The following is a 22,265-nucleotide window of genomic DNA, read 5'->3' as shown; positions in this document are numbered from 1 at the left end:
AAAAAAAATTTCCCTTCATACTTCAGGCTAGGTAGTCCAGCCATTCGTCCAGCCATAAAGTAGTCCAGCCATCTGCACTAATTGTGATCTAAGAGAGTTTTATTTCTGGTATGTAGAGAGGTACATAGGATTATTCGTTGTCCTGCTACAGACAGTGTAAAATAAAAGTGAAAAAGCTGGTCTTTATTAAGCTGAAAAAAGACGAATGTTAAAAAATTCCATGGACTGACTGCAAGAACAACAAACAAATTGGTGCGTAAATAAATTTGACCACTGTGTGCATTAGATGCGCTGATGCTAAAACTGAAACTGTCAAACTTTGGGCACATCATGTGCGCAGAAAACGAGTTTGGAGAAATCATCCATGCTTGGTATGCTTGAGGGAATATGAGGAAGAGGCAGACCGTGTATGTATGTGCTAGATGGATGGGGTCAAGCTTCGGGAAACAGTGCAGGATGGGGGATGTTTGGAGAAATCTGATCATGAATGTCAGCAGAAGTCGGACATTACTTAACGGAACTAGATAACTAGAACACAGCTGCCAACGAGAGGATTTAGCGTAGAATGCCTGGACTGATTCTGGGGGGTCTGTATTCTGGGGGTATATACACTACATGACCAAAAGTATGCGGACACCCCTTCTAATTAGTGGATTCGGCTATTTCAGCCACACCCATTGCTGACAGGGACATATAATCAAGCACACAGCCATGCAATCTCCATAGACAAACATTGGCAGTAGAATGTACTGAAGTACCGGTACTGAAGAGCTCAGTGACTTTCAACATGGCACCGTCATAGGATGCCACCTTTCCAGCAAGTCAGTTCATCAAATTTCTGCCCTGCTAGAGCTGCCCTGGTCAACTGTAAGTGCTGTTATTGTGAAGTGGAAACGTCTAGGAGCAACAACAGCTCAGCCACAAAGTGGTAGGCCACACAAGCTCACAGAACGGGACTGCCGAGTGCTGAAGTGCGTAGCGCGTAAAAATCGTCTGTCCTCGGTTGCAACACTCGCTACCGAGTTCCAAACTGCCTCTGGAAGCAACATCAGCACAACAACTGTTCGTCGAGAGCTTCATGAAATGGGCTTCCATGGCCGAGCAGCCACACACAAGCCTAAGATCACCATGCACAATGCCAAGCGTCGGCTGGAGTGGTGTAAAGCTGGCCGCCATTGGACTCTGGAGCAGTGGAAACACGTTATCTGGAGTGATGAATCACGCTTCACCATCTGACAGTCCGACGGACTAATCTGGGTTGGCAGATGCCAGGAGAACGCTACCTGCCCGAATGCATAGTGTCAACTGTAAAGTTTGGTGGAGGAGGAATAATGGTGTGGGGTTGTTGTTGTTCATGGTTTGGGCTGGGCCCCTTAGTTCCAGTGAAGGGAAATCTTAACGCTACAGCATACAATGACATTCTAGATGATTGTGTGCTTACAACTTTGTGGCAACAGTTTGGGGGAAGGCCCTTTCATGTTTCAGCATGACAATGCCCCTGTGCACAAAGTGAGGTCCATACAGAAATGGTTTATCGAGATTGGTGTGGAAGAACTTGACTGGCCTGCACAGAGCCCTGACCTCAACGCCATTGAACACCTTTGGGATGAATTGGAACGCCGACTGCGAGCCAGGCCTAATCGCCCAACATCAGTGCCCGACCTCACTAATGCTCTTGTGGCTGAATGGAAGCAAATTCCTGCAGCAATGTTCCAACATCTAGTGGAAAACCTTCCCAGAAGAGTGGAAGCTGTTATAGCAGCAAGGGGGGAGAGGGGGGGGGGGGGGGACCAACTCCATATTAATGCCCATGATTTTGAAATGAGATGTGTGATGTTCGGGTGTCCATGTACTTTTGGTCATGTAGTGTATATATATATAGTCTTCACAAACTACTCCAAAGAATAAAGCTAAAAATGTAGATAAATTGTGAATAATTTCCATTAACAGAGGGAAGCAGACGATTTTCAGTTGCATACGTATTCAAACCCTTTGGCTAATTAAACCAAAATCACTTCAGGAGTAAATTATTTGTTTGAAAGGTTACAAAACAAGTGTAATAATTTTCACCTGTATGTAATCGGTGGTTGAACTTTGAAATCAATCTCCCCCATTTATCTAGGGTTTTTAAGGTGCAACGCACTTGGTCATCCAACAAAGCAAACATAAAGACCAAGGAGCTTTCCAAATAAGTCAGACATAATGTGGTGGGGAAGTTCAGCAGAGGGTTATAAGAAGATTTCAGTCACTCATTATCCCTTTAAGTACAGTGAAATCCATCATTAAGAAGTAGAAGATGTATCATACCACCGAGAATCTAACCAGATCAGGTCGCCTAGCCAAACTCAGCAGCCGGGAAAGCAGGAAAGGGGTTCAGGATGTCACTGTAAATCCAACAATTATTGAAAGATCTGCAAGACTCTTTGTCTGAGCTGGGGTCAGTGTTTATCAATCAACAACATCCCCTACGCTTCACAAAGCAGGCCTCTATGGAAAGGTGGAAAGAAAGAAGCCATTACTGAAAAAGATGCATCTTAAAGCTTGTCTGGAGTTTGGGAAAAAAGCATCTTGATGATACTGCAGACATGTGCAGAAACGTTTTGTGGTCAGACGAGACAAAAATTGAACTTTTTCGTCTAAATTTAGTGTTACGTCTGGCGCAAGTGTAACACTGCACATCACCAAGTCAACACCATCCCTACTGTCAAGCATTGTGGTGGCAGCATCATATTATGGGGCTGCTTTTCATCAGCAGGGAGGGCAAGCTTGTCAGGATAGAAGGGACAATGGAAGGTGCAAAGTACAGGAGAACTATTGATAAAAAAACCTGCTTGAGTCAGCCATGAATCTGAAACTGGGTAAGAGATTCACATTTCAGCGAGAGAATGATCCGCAGCACAAAGCTAAATCCACACTGGAGTGGCTGAATAAGAGGGGGAAAAAATGTTCTTGAGTAGCCCAGTCAAAGTCCTGACTTGAACCCAATTAAACTTTTATGGTGAAACTTGAAAAATGCAGTCCATTTATGATCCCAATCAAACTTGGCAGCACTAGAGCAATTTTCATATGAAGAAGCGGCAAAGATTTCACCATCTCATTGTGCAAAGCTGGTAGAGACCTACCCAAAAAGACTAAAAGCAGTCATTGCTGCAAAAGGTACTTCCACCATGTACTGATCGAACTGGTTGAATACTTTTGCAACCAGTGAATTTTGATTTGTACATATTTTTTTGCAGGAATTCCTGACATGTGACCTCCTTCAACTATAACGGTTTGATCTCTTCAGCTATGAATAAAAAAGTTAATTTAGAAAAATTGTTTCTACATAATTCGTAATCATACTAAATATGGCATTATTTGTGGGGGTGAATACTTTTACAGGCCACTATAAAGGATATTTTTGCGAATTACAGAAAACTAGCTAAAATATTCAATTTCAATCAAAACACTTCCAGAAGCTGCCTGTCTTAAAAAAAAATTTGGGATATCTTTCCTGAAAGCATCAATGAAAGAAGGTGTAACTGTATAAGAGGTTTATAAACATCCCTTTTTGGGACAAGGTCCCAAATGAAAAAATTCTATGTATTTTAAATGGTTTCTCAAGTTATTTCAATCAGTTACTTTTTTGCCAAAATTACTTGGTCGTGATCACTTTATACATAGCAGATGTACTGTATATCTAAATTTTGTCTTTTTATTTGTGACCTGTATACACCTTATGCTTCTGTAAAGGCTGATACCAGGAAGGGGTTTGTTACTTATGACAGTTCGATAGAGAAGAGCACTTGAAGTTAGTTTTGTAATATGTTTTCATTTCCGAACATACGAGATTTTACCACTCAATACCAACTGGTACCAAATAGATCTGGGTCATATGAGCGTTTCCATCTGAGAATCAGGGTGTGCATCAATTGAAATATCTGTATTAAAAATGTATGGCTTGCTAAGTTAATTGCGAGAACTGATTAAATTGCAAATATAGCCTGAGAAAGGTTTTACAATGGTCTTTTTGAGGCAATTCAGATCCACCAGACTCAAAACTTAGGGTAATGTAAAATGGTCCTTTAGGTGTCTGTGTGTCTCCACCACTTGTTGTCGTTGTCCTCCCCTCTGCTTGTCAACAGGTGATTGTGGATTGGTATAATGCGATACGTGCGGCTCGTTTCCATTACCTCCAGGTGGCATTTCCTGGTGCCCAAGACCAAGACGTAAGTGCAAGATTGTGTGCCTTGGACTGTCGTCAACAGCCTTGGCTCAGTAACTGAATCATTAATGAACTCTCTGTATTAGAAATGTATTTTGGTGTCGAATGAAAACGCTGCATGCACATTTTGAGGAGAGCAAAAACTTTCCGAAAGCTGTTGCTTTAAAAAAAAAAAAAGGAAAACAAATTTTGTTTTCATATGCATTCATATTGTGCGATAATAACCAGGCTGGCAGGATGGCCTCAAGGTAAACACATTCGTCCCTAAGCTGTCCTCAAAAATCCCAACCCAGCTATAATCATCCGATGTTTCGCAAGCAAAGTGATTCATTCATTGTGCGTCCATTGCATTGATGTTAAACGGGCGTCCGGTCTGCCAGCATTAGATGGTGGACGTTAAAGATCCCAAAGTATGCCTAATGCAGCTTTATCGGTTAAGGATGCTGGCTTAAGATCTTAGGGTCTTGAGTTTGAGCCCCTGTTGTGCTATTGAAATAACACCAGGTGGGTTGACTCAGCTTGTCATCCTTCCAAGGTCGGCAAAATGAGTACCAGTTAATAAGCCATTTGAGTATCTTGTGTCAGAGTGGCGACCCGTCCAGGATTGTACTTCTCAGCCAATGAAACTGCTTCAGCAACTCCTATGCGCCCCACGGCGTGGAAGTTATGGTTATTGTAGATCCCAACATGTCTTTCACAAAGAGTAGGTGAGCTACCACTGGCACCCGGGCCAAACTCCAAATTTTTGCCCTGACTTCCTGTGTCGGAGTGGCGACCCTTCCAGAATTGTAACCCTAGACCAGAAACTGCTTCAGTAGCACCGATGCTCTGCCTAAAGTATTGTACGGGGTGACCACAAAAAAACGGTACCGACCTTACCTCTAATGACTTCCTCCATACTCATGATGTCCTCTTACTGTTTGCAGGTGCACAAAGTGGAGTTAGTATGTCATCAGCAGATTTAGTCAAGATACCCCATTTTTTTCAACATGTTGTGGACAACCAAAGATAATCATTTTCAGTCGAAATCTACCTGATAAGAAAATCCTTCCAGATTCAAACTGAGTTCAGGGTTAGGTCCGGACAACATGTACCTAGCAAGGCCACAATCCATAGATGATCTCAAAACAGCAATAACTGACAAAATCCACTCAATCACTGCAACCAAATGTATCAGAGTAACAAACAATTTTGCCCCTCGACGTCGAATCTGAGTGTGTCTGCCATGTTGAGGCCCACATCTAGAGCATGTGCTGTAACTTCAATCAAATCGATGACATTAAAGATATCCTTCTGAAACCTTCCATAGTGACCATGCATCATGTGAAAGCGAATGAAAAATAAGGATTCATTATTATTAAATTGTATGGATGCCGTTTTTTATGGTCACCCTGTACCATTAATTAATTTAATAACCAGACTCGGCAATAAACACTGAACCACACTCGGTGGCGTAATGGTTACTTTGATGTCTGCTCGAAATCTGGAAGGTCAGCGGTTCGATCCCCGGTTGAGTCACACCAAAGATTTCAAAATGGAACGTGTTACTTCCTTGCTTGATGCTCAACATTTAAAATGGATAGGGCATGGACAACCAACCATAGGCTTAAAAAAAAAAACATTCCTGGTGTTGGCATAGCGGTTAGAGTGCCGGCTTGGGATCCTAGGATCCTGGGTTTGAATCCCGGTCGATCGCTGAATTAACGCCAGGGGGTTGACTCAGCTTGTCATCCTTCCGAGGTCGGCAAATTGAACACCAGTTCATTGGTAGTTCCGTGTTTGTCGCAAGAGGCGACTAACAAGGTTGACGGCAGGAAGGGCATCCGGCCGGAAAACATTGCTCCAAAAAAAGGGGGCACGGTGCCCAAAAAAAAAGGCCAACCCCCACTCTGTGGGGAAAAATGGCCTCTAAAGGCAGTTCTTCTTTCTTTTTTGTTGGGCCCAATGGCCTCCTCCTGCATTAAAGTTACTTATAAGGGAACTCGTTAAAAAAAATGACATTGCTGTATTTAGACGATGCCTGGCAGGATGGTGCAGAGATCCTTCAAGGCTTTAGCTATAGGTTTGAGCTATCTAACCTGGCTTTAGATTCTTAGCCTGACTTTAAATTGTCAGATTGGTGTTTCGCAGTTGCCATCCCTCAGATGTTACTATCCCTGGGGGCCCGACCGCTAGCATTAGTTGGTGGCCATTAACGATCCCACGGCAACCTGCAGGCCATATTCCATACATTTCTGCCTTAACCACAGCTACAGGAAGCACTGCATCAGCTGCACAGCCACACTCCTAACCATGATGCAAACCAGCACCCCCATGCGACACATGGATAAATGATCATGCATGTGGTGACTGCCTTGGGCGTAAGGCCCAAATATCAGACACAATTATCTGCCATCAGCACTTGCATGTTGGATTACATACGGAAATGTATCATGTAATGTTAGGTCTCCACTGAAATAAAGCCTTTAGTTTTATTAATTTTAGAGAATCATCCCTTATTTAAGTCCACATACGTATGCCAACAAGTGTCATGAGGAAGAATCAGTTGCAATGGCCACCTTTTCACCCTATAAACTGCGGTGGTCAATGAAAAAGGATGTCGCTTTTATCAGTGTGAACAGGACTTCCCTCAGTTTTTTTTTTAGTTTTTTTTAATAACGTCAATGGAAAAAAAGAAGAAGTTTTATCTCTTCGTAAAGTGCTCTCATTCTCTGGCTTGCACGATCTGCAACTTGGTTGTTTTTTTGGTGTTGTTTCTTTCACAGCTGGTGAAGAAGCTCACAAGAACGTATGCTATAGAAGGCTACATGGAGAAATCAGGCCCTCGGGTAACTTGCCTCAATGTATTTCATCAGTTCAGTAACACTTGTACTATCACAGTCACCCCTTCTACAAAGCAAAATAGGTCATGCAATGCAGATGGCTGTGTTGTTAAGGATGCATAAAATAATAATGATTGTTCTTGTCTTCAAACAAGCAGAGTGTAGTGAAAGTTGTTTTTGTTTGTTTTTTTTCTACTGATTTGAGGTGTCCAGGATTTATTTATTTATTTGTGTACAGTGTCAAGGCTCGTGGAAGAGTGAGATCACTGAACGGATCAGGCCACAACAGAACAAAAGGAACCGTAGAAAGAGCGGGTAAGAGTAATAAACCAACAGGGTTGAAGGACAAAATCGAGAGTCAAACAATGGGTGTGGGGAAAAAGAATGGGTAGGGAGGATGCATAGGGTGGACAAGATGGATATGGAAGGAAACTCTCAGGAAGGAAAAACTGGAAATTTGGAAGGTGGTGGGCTTGAGAGTTCGATAGGGGGGTTAATGGGGATAGAAAAGATCATGGTTTTGAGTTGGATTGTTGATGTTGTTAGATAAGATCATGATTTTGGTTTGAGGGTTGTTGTTGTTGTTTTATAGCCCCGGACATTTATCTCGAAGAAGCTGTAGAACGATCACGTCGCCGTAGATTACGTAGATGTAGAAGCACGGAGACAGCTGAACGATCTCGCAGGAGCAATGCAGAGATTTCCCTCATCCAGGATGGTGTACTCCCGTCTTCACAACGTCAGGGCCATGGAAGAGTGAGAGAGAGTGAGAGAGTGAGAGAGTGAGAGAGTGAGAGTGAGAGAGTGAGAGTGAGAGAGTGAGAGAGTGAGAGAGAGAGAGAGAGAGAGAGAGAGAGAATGAGAATGAGAATGTGTTTCTTTGTCTGTAAGTAGCATATCTCAAAAAGTTATGTGAGGATTCGGACGTACTCCGGGGGTATGTGTGTGACAAGGACAAATTGATTCGATTTTGGTGAAGATTCGAATACGAGATTCTTTTTTCAATTCCTAAGTGATTCTTCACCATTGAGACACACGGCCAAAAACTATAATATAGAACGATATGTCAAAGTTATGAACGGATTCGGCTGAAACTTGGTGAATGAGGTGGTTAGGCGACAAGACCAAAGCGTTCAGGTCCGAATCCAGATCCGGCCTATCAGTGGGATACAAAACGTAAATTGTTCAGCCTGGCAGAGATTATGCTCTCTTCCGAGTGATGTTCTAGTTTGTTTTTGTGTTTACATGGTTTAAAGATCTTTTGTATTTAACTTCTAAGATAATAAAGTACTTCATTTTATTGTTTTCACATGATTGCATGTGCAACATTTAGCATGAAATGTGTCAAAGAAAAATGTGTTTATTTTGACATAATTTATGGTATTTTGACCTGATTGATAATGACGATTTGTTTTTTTCGTGTTAATATCTATTTGATTAATTCCTGGTGTTTGCGATGTCAAAGCAGTGATTTCATTTTTGCCTTGATTCTTCCTCCTGTGTTTCCATGTTCTGCATAGCCCCACGAGAGCTTCAAACGACGTTGGTGCACCTTGGACACTATGGATCGCAGGCTCATGTACTTTAAAGATCCATTGGTAACTCGGTTTGAGGAAACGAGCAATGAGCCTTATGGTGTGATGCCAATCAGCTCTCACCACAGGACTAATTGCCTTATCGTATATTTGCATTATGCGATATAATTCCCGCATCATATTGTTTTTTTTACATGTACTTTTCCGCCTTTTCCCGAAATGCTCAAATCATGTCCTTTACTCCCTCTCGCCCCCACACTTCCCTACCCTCTTTTATTTCCCTATTTATCTTAAAATTCCCAGCCCCCCCCCACCCCCTTCCTTTTGCTATGTGATAAGTAATTGGCCCTTCAGCCGGATTGATGCTTGACATTTTTGTGTGTGAACGGGTTTTTGCAGCACCGCATCCAATTTTTACATTTTTTTTTTTCCCCTTGTATACAAGATCGAGGCTCATGAAAGAGCTAACATTAATCCCCCAAAAAACCAAACGGAAACATAAAGCATACAATAAAGGGAGCGGGAGACAAGATGGGGAGCGAGAGGGAAGCACACAAGTACAACAGTAGAGACCAGTGACATCGGAAGATCTGTGGGTGGGAGAGGGCTTGGGGGGGAGGAGGGATGGGAAGGGGGAGGAGGCATGGGAAGGGGGGGGGGGAATTTCAACTGCTGTTTGTTTCTTGTCATTACCTCCTCCTCTCTTTAACTGTTCTCCACCAGGATGCCTACCCCAAAGGAGAAGTGTTCATTGGAAGCATGGACAGTGGGTATTCCGTGCACACAGAACTTCCGCCTGGCATCCAAAATTCACGTTTGCCGCATGGACTCGCCATATGTACACCAGAACGCAATTTCGTCTTTGCATGCGAGTCACTCTCACAGCTGAAGGAATGGGTGGCCGCTCTCGAAGATGTTATCAAACGGCCCATGTCTCCCCAAGACTATGCAGGTGAATGTGTTTGCTATGTAACTGCATACATTGCGTAACCACGCCCCACCTATCCACAAACAATGCTCTCTTTCAAGTGATGCAGGAATGCAAAAAAAATAGTACACCACATTGGGTACAATGCACTCGAGATTTCATATGAAAAGAAAGGCTCACAGGTCCAAAGTTTGGACCGCAAAGTGACCTTCAACTGGGACTATGCAAAACACATTTACCATGCTGTAATATGCCCAGTGGGGGAGGAAGGGATGGGGTGTGGTGTTGGAAGTGAGAAAACAGACGGAGAGAATACACGGGACAAAGTTCGGGATGATAGGGGAGACGGAGGAGTGAAGGGAGAGCTAAGGGGGGGAGGGAAAGTGTAGATGGTGGGTTGGGTTGAAGCACTTATCTGCAAAAGGGTTGCAGAACCTACAATAATAGTATTTTTGGCCATGGTTAATGGTGAGAAAGTTGCACTGGAGAGCTCCTGGCATTTTTCTTCTGAAGGAACTTCTGTGATAGAAAGATGATTTTTTTTTTTCCTATCGACATCATTTATAAAGTAACTGATCACATCCGATAAATGTATGGCTTGTGAATATAGAAATGTTTTACTTGCTTTTTGAAATTTTGTTATACTTTGAAAATAAACATATTTCTAAAATACCATAATCAAACTTTTCTTTATGGAACAAAAGTGAATACACAAGCCTGTGAGTTATATTCTTTAAGAACTGTACTGTGATGGTGGCGGGGGGTGAGTGAGGTGGGTGGGTGGAGGGGAGGGGAGGTGCTCTTGGCCCCATAATTTTTGACAGGCCTTCCTCCTAGTCATAAATAAAGGCATGGACAGAAGGTTCATATTGTTGTGAGAATCAATCGAGTCCACAACTTTGTCCCATAGGTAGGTTTAATAACAATCAGATCTCTGGCATCATCCTGTAAAATACAATCATGCAATATATATCAGGATCTTGGCATCATATAGGAAGGATCGATAATATTAGTCAATGCAAGCAAGCCTAGAACATGAGTGGGTACATACCATCCGAGTCTACATGTCATAGAATAATGTCGCAGGAGTGGCCCGAGGTCGCGGACGTCGGAGGTCTTATAGACGCCTCTCAGTGGTTTAAGCGAGCATCACACCTGGGTTCAACTTTGATACATTTTCACTACATTCTCCCCGCCGTTAGAACTACACTGCCACTAGGCAGGAATCAAGCGTGCGTCAGCATTAATTGATTAGGGATTGCAATCCATGTCAGTCGGTCCATCCGTAGCGGTCCGGGCGGCGAATTATCCTGCCAGTACGGGTCCGGAAACTACCGGGTACGACATCCCCAAGCCCGGAGTCCCCTGCATCGGAGTAGCCGCTGGAGGCAGGTGTCGGAGGGGGCACCTCAGTGCCTTCAGGCAGGGGTGTATCTGGCGAAGGGAGGGACAGCAGATGCTCCATAGGGGGAGCTTCGGGAGAGTCCATAGACTCGTAAATCGGTTCGTCGATATCCCTATAAGGGTCGATGACCCCACAAGGGGCGAGATGGCGTACGGAGACAGTGGACTCACGTCCATCCGCCGTCATCACACGAGCATGCTCGGGATTAGCCTGGAGTACCTGCACCTTATCCACGAAGGGATCGTATTTGCTCGTGTGAACCGCACGTTTGAGATACGCCGGCCCCAGCTCAGCGAGCCAACTGGGTAAAGATCGGATACTACCCGAGGTTCTAGGGTGGTGGAACAGTCTTTCGTGAGGAGTCTGGTTGGTGACCGTACATAGTAGAGCCCTGATCGAGTTCAGCGCCGCAGGTAGCGACCAAGCCCATTTATCTAGGCCCCGGCCAAGGGTCCTGAGGCTTAGCATGACGGCCCTCCATATGATCCCATTGAAGCGTTCGACCTGCCCATTCGCCTGTGGTCTGTACGGAGTGGTGTAACTCGAAGCGACATTATTTTGGAGCAAGAAGCACCTCACTTCCTGGGACAGAAACACCGCACCCCGATCAGTATGCACGTAGGCCGGATACCCAAACATAGAAAACAAATTCTGCAAGTACTGTATGACTGTGGCAGCCGTCATATCTGTGCACGTGTAAGCGAAAGGGAATCGCGAGTACTCATCAACGATAGTGAGCAGATAACGAGAGTTACTCGACACCGGCAGCGGGCCTTTGAAATCCATCGCCAATCTCTCCCACGGTCTCGTAGCCCTGACCAGCGTCCCCATGGGAGGGTTGTAAAAACGCAGTTTGAGTTCCGCACATACAGCGCAATCGCGGCAGACCCGGTACGGCAATCGAGTACGGCAGATTACCACGACGCACAAAATGAGCGAAACGCGTCACCCCAGGATGACACATAGTGTCGTGCAAAGCGCGCAGACCCTCCAAAGTGATGAGACCCGCACACGTAGCCGGCCTCGATAAAGCGTCGGCGACCAGGTTATCCTTCCCCGGGCGATATTTGATGGTGTAGCAGAAGTCGGCGAGTTCGATACGCCAGCGAGTGATTTTCTCATTCTTAATGCCTTGAAGCATGTAAGGTGTCGTACATAAACGCCACGCTTTGTTGGTCCGTGATGATTTGGAAGCATCGCCCGAGCAAGTACGAACGCCATCGCCGAATCGACGCGACGATCGCATACGCTTCCTTTTCGACAGACGAATGCCTCCGCTCAGCGGAGGTGAGAGTCCGCGAAAATAAAGCCACAGGGCGCCCCCCTTGGGAGAGAGTCGCCGCTATCGCATGATCCGAGGCATCACTTTCTGAGACGAAAGATTTGCTCTCGTCGATCGTTGCCACAGCGGCGCCAGCGATGTCGGACTTAAGGCCCCTAAAGGCAGCCAAGGCGGCTGGGCTCATGGGGAATGCGTCGCAGGCCACAAGGGGGCGGAGTTTCACGGAAAATTTTGCACCCACTTAGAATAATGGGCGAGCAGCCCGAGAGCACGCTTCAGCGAAGCTCGATCGCAGGGCGGGGCCATATCGAGCAAGGGTCGCAGACGCTCCTTATCAGGAGCAACAGAGCCGTGGGTCACGGTGTACCCCAGAAGATCTATCGTGCGCAGGGAGTAACGACACTTAGCCTCGTTCATGGTTAAGCGATACCTCTGCGCGACCTCGAGGAAGCGCTTCAGATTCGCATCATGATGCCCCTGGTCATGCCCGCAAACCGTAAGATTGTCCAGATATACAAAGACATCGGTCAAGTTCTCCTTAGCGATGAGGTCGTCCATAGCCCTCTGAAAACAGGCAACCCCGTTCATCACCCCAAAAGGTAGTCGGGTGAACTGGTATAACCTTTGACCTGATTCAAACGCGGTATAGATACGGTCTGCCTCGGAGATGGGGATCTGATGATACGCACTACGTAGATCGAGAGTGCTATAGACTGAGTACAGGGCCACCTGTCGAACCAGGGCGTCCATTCCCGGAAGGGGGTAGGCGTGTAAATCGATCGCAAGGCGATTTAGCTGTGTAAATCGATTAATCGTCTGCGAATAGTCGATTACCATTCGTTTGCAATGCGCCTCACTTCGCACCACTAAGACCTGTGCCCGCCACGGCGACCGGCTAGGTTCTATGATACCTTCCTTTAAGAGCTGGGCAGTCTCTTCCGCAATGAATTGTGCGTCAGCTCGTGAGTAGCGCCGCGATTTTACCGCTACCGGTGTGCAGTCCGTGGTCATATTGGGGAACAGCGACAGAGGCTCAATTTCCATCCCTGCGAGTGCACAAACAGCCAGGGTATCAGCACCACCAAATTCCATTTCCAAACGTCCGTGTCGCTTAAGAAAGTCATGTCCTAACAAGATGTCAGCACATAAAGCAGGTAAGACTATGAGATGTACATCTAGAAACATTCGTCCCTTTAGCACCAACTTCAATCGACATTCCCCTTTTGTGTTGAGCCTAAGCCCTTGGGAGACCATAAAGATCCGACGGCATGTCCCAAGGATCGGCCATCCGTGTTTTTGCACCAGTCGATGATCGATATAACTATCTGTGGACCCTGTATCAATTAGAACCCGTGCAAAAATTACCTCGATCATAAGTGGGATGATGGCCTGAGCCAGGCCAGGCGGTCCGGCAGAAGCCGAGCCATCAGAGCGAGACGATCGCGCCTCGCGTGTAGATCCAACGCCAGCTGCAGTTCTTCGTTTGTTCGAGCAGCCTCCGGAGGGCGCTCGTGTCATGCGCGTAGTTTGAAAGCCATCTGCAGTCTTCCGTGCCAAAACAGGCGCTTGTAGTTCGTACAAGCAGCCTTCGGATGGCGCTAGAGTAGCGCGGTGAGACCCATAGCCATCATGAGACGTTCGGATACCAGCCAAGGACAGTCGCTCCGCGTTCGGGCATATTTGCGCCATTTGTTTTGGCGGTCCGGTGAATCTCAACAAGGTCGAGCGCGCAGCAAGGGGCCCACGAGGAGGTACGCCGCTCATCAAAGGCGGGTGAGGCGCCCCGCTCTGTGCTCGGCCCTTTGGCCCGGCGATAAGCACATTCATTGTCGCGCGTGTTCGTTTTCCCTGCGCAGCTTTTTTGCAAACTTTTGCAAAATGCCCTTTTGTCGAACACAGATGACATATCGCCTCCCGAGCCGGGCACGCCGACCGGGGATGTTGTCGATTCCCGCAGAAATAGCAGGTAGTGTTTCTTCCGGGCTTTGGACCCGCAGCTGCAGCTGCCACCAAGCCGGAATCAGGGTCCTCCTCGGGAGAAGCCAGGGGTTCCGGCAGGGATGCCGTGTCGGCTTCCGTGTCGTCGGCGGTAGCCCTCTCCGGTCGGGCTTGACAAGAAATCCCCGCAGTGACTCGCGTATGATCGTAAGCGTCAGATTGTTCACGAGCTGTAGTGTAGACGTGAGCCAGCCGTAAAGCTTCCGTGAACGTCAATTCCTCAACTTCAAGAAGCCTCTGTCTCACGGTAGAAGACCCGATCCCTGAGACAAAAGAATCGCGGACAAGGTCGTCCTGTACTTGCTCATGTGTCCGTACCTCCTGGGCACTCTCAGCGAGCAGACGTCGCAGCTCTTGTGTGAAGTGGTCTAGCGACTGTGCGGGCTGTTGAGTCCGCTTTGCGAGCAGATGCCGGGAATAGACCACGCTTCTCTTCTTAATGTAAATCCGTTTTAGCTCCGCCACCACTGCATTGAACGTCATACACTGTTCGATTCCCCTGTAGACGGTGTGGTGTACTTTAGTTTGCAGTACCTGTAATTTCGTTTCCTCAGTGACATCGGCGTCCTGGGCTTTGAACTGATTGTCCAGGGACTTTAGCCAATGCGTCAGCTCCGAGGCCGAATCCGTTGCTTGTGGGTCGGCGGCAAATTGCGGCACCTGGATCATCTTGTGTCCCGCCATGTCCGCCTCTTGTCCTCGAGTGGACGGTGGAACTGATTGTTATTAAGTGTTGTGAGGATCAATCGAGTCCACAACTTTGTCCCATAGGTAGGTTTAATAACAATCAGATCTCTGGCATCATCCTGTAAAATACAATCATGCAATATATATCAGGATCTTGGCATCATATAGGAAGGATCGATAATATTAGTCAATGCAAGCAAGCCTAGAATATGAGTGGGTACATACCATCCGAGTCTACATGTCATAGAATAATGTCGCAGGAGTGGCCCGAGGTCGCGGACGTCCGAGGTCTTATACAGTAGATGCCTCTCAGTGGTTTAATCGAGCATCACACCTGGGTTCAACTTTGATACATTTTCACTACACATATTATGCACAGAAAGGTAGCAAGGCCATTGTGGTAGAGTCTACAAGGTCAGACAGTGGGAAAGTCAGAAAATTATGAGCTGGCAAAGAGAAAAGCAAGTAGATAAGGTTCGCCAACCAACATTTCACCATAAAGTTTCTCAACAAAGTATGACTTTGTATCACTAAGCTCTTCAGTAAGCCTTTTAATCAGTCCAGCCATTGTACTTTTCTTACCAACTCACGGTTCTCATGTATGACAAAGCCCTCCAGGCAGGTTCCAACTCTTCCAACAATTTATATTCTATCTTCCAGAAAGTTTGCCTCTTTTTTTTGATACGTTTTATTTTTCTCTCATTCTCTCCCAACATTGACAACATGGTTATCTCTCTTTTATAACCTGAAGACAGGAGACCAGGTTGCCACATTTGCCACTATTGTGAGGCTTGTTTGTCTAACTAGTACACCCACAGACTCCGGGAGGGGCAGGAAAGGTCATTCCTCCTTGGGGTACATAGATCACAGTCGATCTATGGTCTGATCTCAAGAACATTGGTGGTGTGTTCATTTACCAAGTTTCTTGTGGAGAGATCGCCAAGTGGTTTAAGCATTTGAGCAAGCACTCCATTCAAAACCGTTAAGGAACGGCTGGCTTGGCAAGCGCTAGCTAGCTGCTTGGTAAAGGAGCACAACCGGAGCTTCTCCCTTTCAGTTTCGTATGAAACAGCAGGAGCGAGTTTCAAAAGTTCGCCACGAAAAATGCCACGGTAGCGGCAGAAAGGGCCATGTTATTAACCCAACATTTGTGGGTTATATAGAGTACAGTAGATCTTCACTCAGTTCTGTAAGTAAACCTTATTTCACGGATGTCGGGATTCCTCCAAATTTCTTCATTTAGTGTTATAAAGAGCATTAGCGACTGTTTAAAAAGCTAAGCTTACGTGTTTGTGGTGTATAATAGCCGGCGAAGCCGGTGTTGTCAATGAACGAGTACGTATTATGTTGAAAACCTGATTATGCCTTGGCTCGAGAATCCGAAGCGCAGTGGAGGCAGCCATCTTGCGGAGGCGGAAGTATGCATAACAAATTTAAAACGTTCATTAGGAGTTTCTTTCACCCGTCATCGTTTGATTCACAATCTTATGCACCTCCAATGTATTAATTAAATAATTTAAGACCAACATCGGCCCGCACGGGCCTGGTTATCTTCAACAAAACGCGTCACCAAACACCGGACCCAATGAGAGTCGAGCATTTGCAAAAATATTTCTAAAATGAAATCACTCAATGGAGACCGCCATCGATCGGATGCGGAAGTTTGCATAAAACAATTGCGAAAAAGTTCAATAGGAGTTTGTTTCACCCGTCGTTCTTTGATTCACAATCTAATGAAACCTCTAATTAGTAATTAAAATATGTTAAGACCAACCTCGTTATCTTCAACGAAAATCGTCATCAAACACCAGAACCAATGAGATTCGAGCATTTGAAAAAATATTATTAAGCGTTTCGGAGGGTGAAAACGGCATCAAATATTCTAACATTAACGAAGAATTATTTTTTAGAAATCTCACGGCCGTATGGGATAGTTTTTCACGGCCAGAAATATGGTATAAGCGGTTTACATATTTAGTTTAGAAATACGGATAGTTTTTCACGGCCGGAAATATCCGAAGTTGAGACGGAATTCACCGAATTAATCACTGCAAGCTAACGTCTTCTGGTGGAGGAAGCTGCCGTGCCCGGAGAGTCAGAGAACCAGCCCTGGCGCCTGACAGCGACTGAAGTTAGAAGACGACACACATACGGTACTGTGAAAACGTATGTTAAGCCCAGTTAAAATTTCTTAAAATAGGCCCTAAGCTAGCACATCGTATAGTTACTTCCTTAAGCTTCTTGTGACATTTATTGTATGCACGTATTGCCATTGGGGAGGACTCTCTGCTCTTCTCTTTTACCAAGTCTTACCAGGTACGGTACCTACTACACCTACCTACTATCAACTACCTAACCTACTGATGCCATAGTGATGGGTAAAATAGTGGCAAGAGGCTTTGGCTTCGCCGGCTCATTGTGGCTTTGCAGTCGGTACTAGTATTTTTAATTCCTGTAGAAGCCGTTGCTCCCACAGAAACGCCATTATAACTATAAGCTATTTATACACGCCATCACTGCAGGAAAAACGCCTTGGGGAAGTGGAACATTACTAGTATTAATATTGTTTTGTAATGACATTAACAATATGCGATTATCATTAATTTTGTTATTAAAAGCGTCTTTGGAAAAACGCCACGATAAATCTGAAATACGCCACGATAAAGCTAATTTAACATTTATATACACCTCAACGTGCAACCCCATTGACGGCAATGGCGAGCAAACTCGCTCTGGGAGAGAAAACCCCCTTGGGGAGGGGGGCAAATGAATGCGTACAACCTTCATTGTGTAACCCTTTGTCATCCTGTCAAGTTTGGTTGAGATTGGATGAGTAACGACAGAATGTATTGGCGTCAAAAATTCATCAGACAGACAGACACAAATGGCATATTTTAGTATGATCACTGTGTATGTATGTGCCACTATTGTAAGGCCTGTTTGTCTAATCACTGTGTATGTCTGTGCCACTATTGTAAGGCCTGTTTGTCTAATCACTGTGTATGTATGTGCCACTATTGTAAGGCCTGTTTGTCTAATCACTGTGTATGTATGTGCCACTATTGTAAGGCCTGTTTGTCTAATCACTGTGTATGTATGTGCCACTATTGTAAGGCCTGTTTGTCTAATCACTGTGTATGTCTGTGCCACTATTGTAAGGCCTGTTTGTCTAATCACTGTGTATGTCTGTGCCACTATTGTAAGGCCTGTTTGTCTAATCATTGTGTATGTCTGTGCCACTATTGTAAGGCCTGTTTGTCTAATCACTGTGTATGTATGTGCCACTATTGTAAGGCCTGTTTGTCTAATCACTGTGTATGTCTGTGCCACTATTGTAAGGCCTGTTTGTCTAATCACTGTGTATGTCTGTGCCACTATTGTAAGGCCTGTTTGTCTAATCACTGTGTATGTCTGTGCCACTATTGTAAGGCCTGTTTGTGTAATCACTGTGTATGTATGTGCCACTATTGTAAGGCCTGTTTGTCTAATCACTGTGTATGTATGTGCCACTATTGTAAGGCCTGTTTGTCTAATCACTGTGTATGTATGTGCCACTATTGTAAGGCCTGTTTGTCTAATCACTGTGTATGTCTGTGCCACTATTGTAAGGCCTGTTTGTCTAATCACTGTGTATGTATGTGCCACTATTGTAAGGCCTGTTTGTCTAATCACTGTGTATGTATGTGCCACTATTGTAAGGCCTGTTTGTCTAATCACTGTGTATGTATGTGCCACTATTGTAAGGCCTGTTTGTCTAATCACTGTGTATGTATGTGCCACTATTGTAAGGCCTGTTTGTCTAATCACTGTGTATGTCTGTGCCACTATTGTAAGGCCTGTTTGCCTCATCACCAGTCCATATTCCATTGTTTATTTATCACCTGCTTTATACACTGTACATGGTAACTAGTTTTTACGATAGAGCGTCACCATTGAGAATGTGTGCGCAATACCACAACACAAATGAGAAATCGCCCTCGTGACTTTCAAGTAAACTTTGCAGAATGAAATGTTTATGAAATGATTACCTGCACACACAAAATCAATTTATTGCTGGTGTTTTAGTCCCATTTTGGACCGGTTTATTAATTTTGCTCTCTTACTAACCCCTCCATAATCCGCCTCCGATTTGCACTTTGTATTCTCCTTTGTTATCTTAAGGGTGAACTTTGTTTTCCATTACAAGTATATTTTTAATTCAGATCGACCTTTTCTTTTGAAGATATTTGGTTGGTCTGTTTAGCATTCACATCTGAATCCATGCTTCACGATATTGTAGAAACCAGGTTCAAATCCCACATGTAACATATATGTTCATTATCCGGTCCACGACACAGCGGAAGACAATATTTTGCAATCGTGTGTGTGTATCCAGCCAGGCCTAATCTTTTAACCAAATGAGCTTTTGCCATCAATTTTTCAACAAATCTTTATTATGAGAATATGAAGAAGACTTATTAAGAAATCTTGCAAATTTGTTTTAGCTGTTGTTTTCATCAAGTTTTGCATTTTGAGATACTTTAAGTTTGTAAATTTTGATGTCTTTGCAATTAATGTCAAAGTACACCGATGTCGATGCATGTAATTTATGTACAATCCTCATCCTTCCGAAGTCGGCGAATTGAGTACCAGTTCACTGATAATTCCTTGTGTGTCGCAAGAGGCGACTAACAGGGTTGGCGGCAGGAAGGGCATCCGGCCATAAAACATTGCTTCAAAAAGGGGACCAAGGTGCCCGAAAAAGGGGGAAAAATGGCCTCGAAAGGTGGTTCCTTCCTCACTCACCAGGGGCCTTAGACCAATGTAAAAATAATTTGGTTTAATTATTAAACAAGCAATCCTCAACTCGCAACAAATGTTAAATAACATTTAACTTCTATACACTGGACTTTAACTACAGCCTTTGGGGCCCTCGACTTGGTAATTGTACATGTAACCAGAACCAAGTGACATCATTTTTCTCTTTCCGTCTATATCCAGTCTGTTTTCATTGATGAGGTCCCAAAGTCGACATATTGTGAAATTGAACTTTTTCATATCGATAAATAAATAAGGCAAATTTCCCATTATGATAGCCAAAGGAAACCTACTAATTTGTATATGCTCTTTGCATTTCAGCTGAAGCTCGTTTTGTGCACAAGCGATGAACATAAACACACCTGCTGCCATCTGTAGTATCATTGAAGCCATGCTGGCACAATTATCAGGCTCATCTTTCCGGTGTCGCTGCATCTGCCATCACGTCTGGATGAAGATAACCGCATGGCAATGTAGTACCAGCAAGTTGCAAGCAAGGCTTTGGCTCGGGTTGTGCGCTATGGTGTACTTTTGCTACATTAAGTGAGTTTTCAGTGTGACAGCAGGCCTGCGTAGGTTGGATTTGATGTGAGCACTGACTTGTCTTTTTATTCTGCTTCTCACCAGCTGCCTAATCATTCAACTGCAAAATTCTTTCTGATTTATTAATCTTAAGGGGAGATAAAAAAAAGTTTGATGAGGCACTTGAAAATGTACAACAATAACATTACATACAATTTGCCTGTGCGTCGACATACCTAAAGTGTATTCGTCGTCTTTTTTTCTTTTCTTTTTTTGGAATAATCGGTCATTTCGAAATGTGTTTTGAAGCAATGATTGCATATGCAACATTTAGCACACACACACACACACACGAGGTTTTATGGCAAATACTCATGATTCATTCCAATTAAATATCTTCGTTGGTTATCTTTGATAGTTCTTTGTTCTTCGGGGATGTGTATAATATTGTGGAATTGTGGAAAAAATATTGTGAAAAAGAAAATGTTAGAAGTTGTTTATATTTTTGGTTAGTGGGTAGGTGGGGTTCTCTTATTTGGATCATTGACACTACTCATTCTGGGATCTTTCTTATAATGGATCTTTCTTTTATTAATTATACAAAATTGCAGAATTTTTGATTTCCTTTTATCTCCTCTACTCTTACCCCATTCTCCCTTTCTTCGTTCTCCATCGACAATCTCCAACCGTCCCTTCTATTACACTTTCAATTTTATTTTTTCATATCTCTCCTCCCCTTTCCCCCAAATTCCACAATGCCATGTAAAGTTATAATTATTTGTTGTTTTAATTGTTGGGTTGTTTCACTGTTTACACGTGTATGATGAGCCTTGTGCACAAGAATATTGGTATAAGAGATCGTGAAACTTGACGCCGTTTTCATTTTTAAATCCCGGCCTTCATTTGCTGTTGTTTTTCAGTTATTGTAGTGATATGAGCTACGTACTTTATCAAAGGAATCCTCGAAAAACACTGTCATTTATTCAGCAGGGAATTTCTTTCAAAATTTCTTAAATGCTATTTTCCTACTAATTTCCATTGTACTGATGTATGGTTTTATTTTTCAAATGAAATTGAAGCTTTACAGTTGTAATATCACCAAAAGTATATTTTGTGTATTGTCCAGCAAAGTTGTGATTTCATTTGTTGCTCTCAGCTGATGAGTGATGTGGTGAAGTGGACATTTCTGGAATATAAACATTAAACACCCGTAGAACGGTAGAGATATATAACAAAGAAAGGCTGTCAAGTCGCTAGGCATTTGAGAATGTAATTTTCTATTGATCAGTGTTGTTTTGGTCTGAACAGCACCAGCAGAGTTTGTTTTTCCTTATTTTCATTTTCTTTCTGTGCGGTCTTACATTGCTTAATGCCATTTTCTTTTTAATATTCCTGGAGAACATATCATCGAGGATCTGAAATTCTGATACTCCACGATATGGTCTGATATGAAAATAAAAGTTTGAGCCCCATTATGGTGTTGACTTGGTAAAGGTGACAAAACCTTGAATGACACAGTCAATGGGCTGGCTATGATGAGAAATTATTACGATTGATGTCTCAGCATGACTGATACGAGGCATTACAATATGACAACTGGTCATCCATCATGTGCACAAAGTTAGACATTTTCAGTTGTAAGTCTATACTTCCAACCAGATTTTTGAAGGTAAGCATTACTTTAAAAAATAAGGGAGCCCACATCATTGAGTGAAGAAATCTCCACTTTAGAGATGTGAGGAGAAGACTTGCTGATTCCAAATTATAATCAAGAAGGTTTGAAATGAGATGAAACATTAATTATCATATACCATGTCTCTATACAGAGCTTCGGTGATGCCAAAGCAGTTTATATAGCTAGGGTTACAATCTTGGACGGGTCGCCACTTCACGAGCAGGAAGTCAGGACAGGAGTTTGGCATTTGTTCAGCGTGTCAGTGAAAGCTCGTATACTTTCCGCAAAGGACACTGTGTGGAATCATTAACATCCACCAACTAATGCCCAGTTTAACATCCACTTGAGTGACGGCACACACCCTGCCTGCCTGTGAAACACTGGGTTGAGTTTATTGCTGAGTCAAGATT

The 22,265-nt window shown here is 44.0% G+C and overlaps 1 protein-coding gene across 1 annotated transcript in view; it reads left to right on the top strand.

Moving 5' to 3' along the window:
• LOC137423434 (arf-GAP with dual PH domain-containing protein 1) overlaps positions 1 to 21,652 on the top strand; it is a 135,274-nt gene extending 113,622 nt beyond the window's left edge. Inside the window, exons 7-11 of the mRNA XM_068110607.2 lie at positions 4,125 to 4,208; positions 6,970 to 7,032; positions 8,547 to 8,624; positions 9,285 to 9,513; positions 19,980 to 21,652. Coding sequence (XP_067966708.1) covers positions 4,125 to 4,208; positions 6,970 to 7,032; positions 8,547 to 8,624; positions 9,285 to 9,513; positions 19,980 to 20,008 — 483 coding nt within the window. The 3' untranslated portion in view covers positions 20,009 to 21,652. The remainder of the gene's footprint in view (positions 1 to 4,124; positions 4,209 to 6,969; positions 7,033 to 8,546; positions 8,625 to 9,284; positions 9,514 to 19,979) is intronic.
• Positions 21,653 to 22,265: the final 613 nt, after the last annotated feature.

The sequence above is a fragment of the Myxine glutinosa genome, chromosome 3, assembly GCF_964187855.1.
Source record: "Myxine glutinosa chromosome 3, kmMyxGlut1.1, whole genome shotgun sequence".
NCBI lineage: Eukaryota > Metazoa > Chordata > Myxini > Myxiniformes > Myxinidae > Myxine > Myxine glutinosa.
This window is presented reverse-complemented; position numbering and strand designations above follow the sequence as displayed.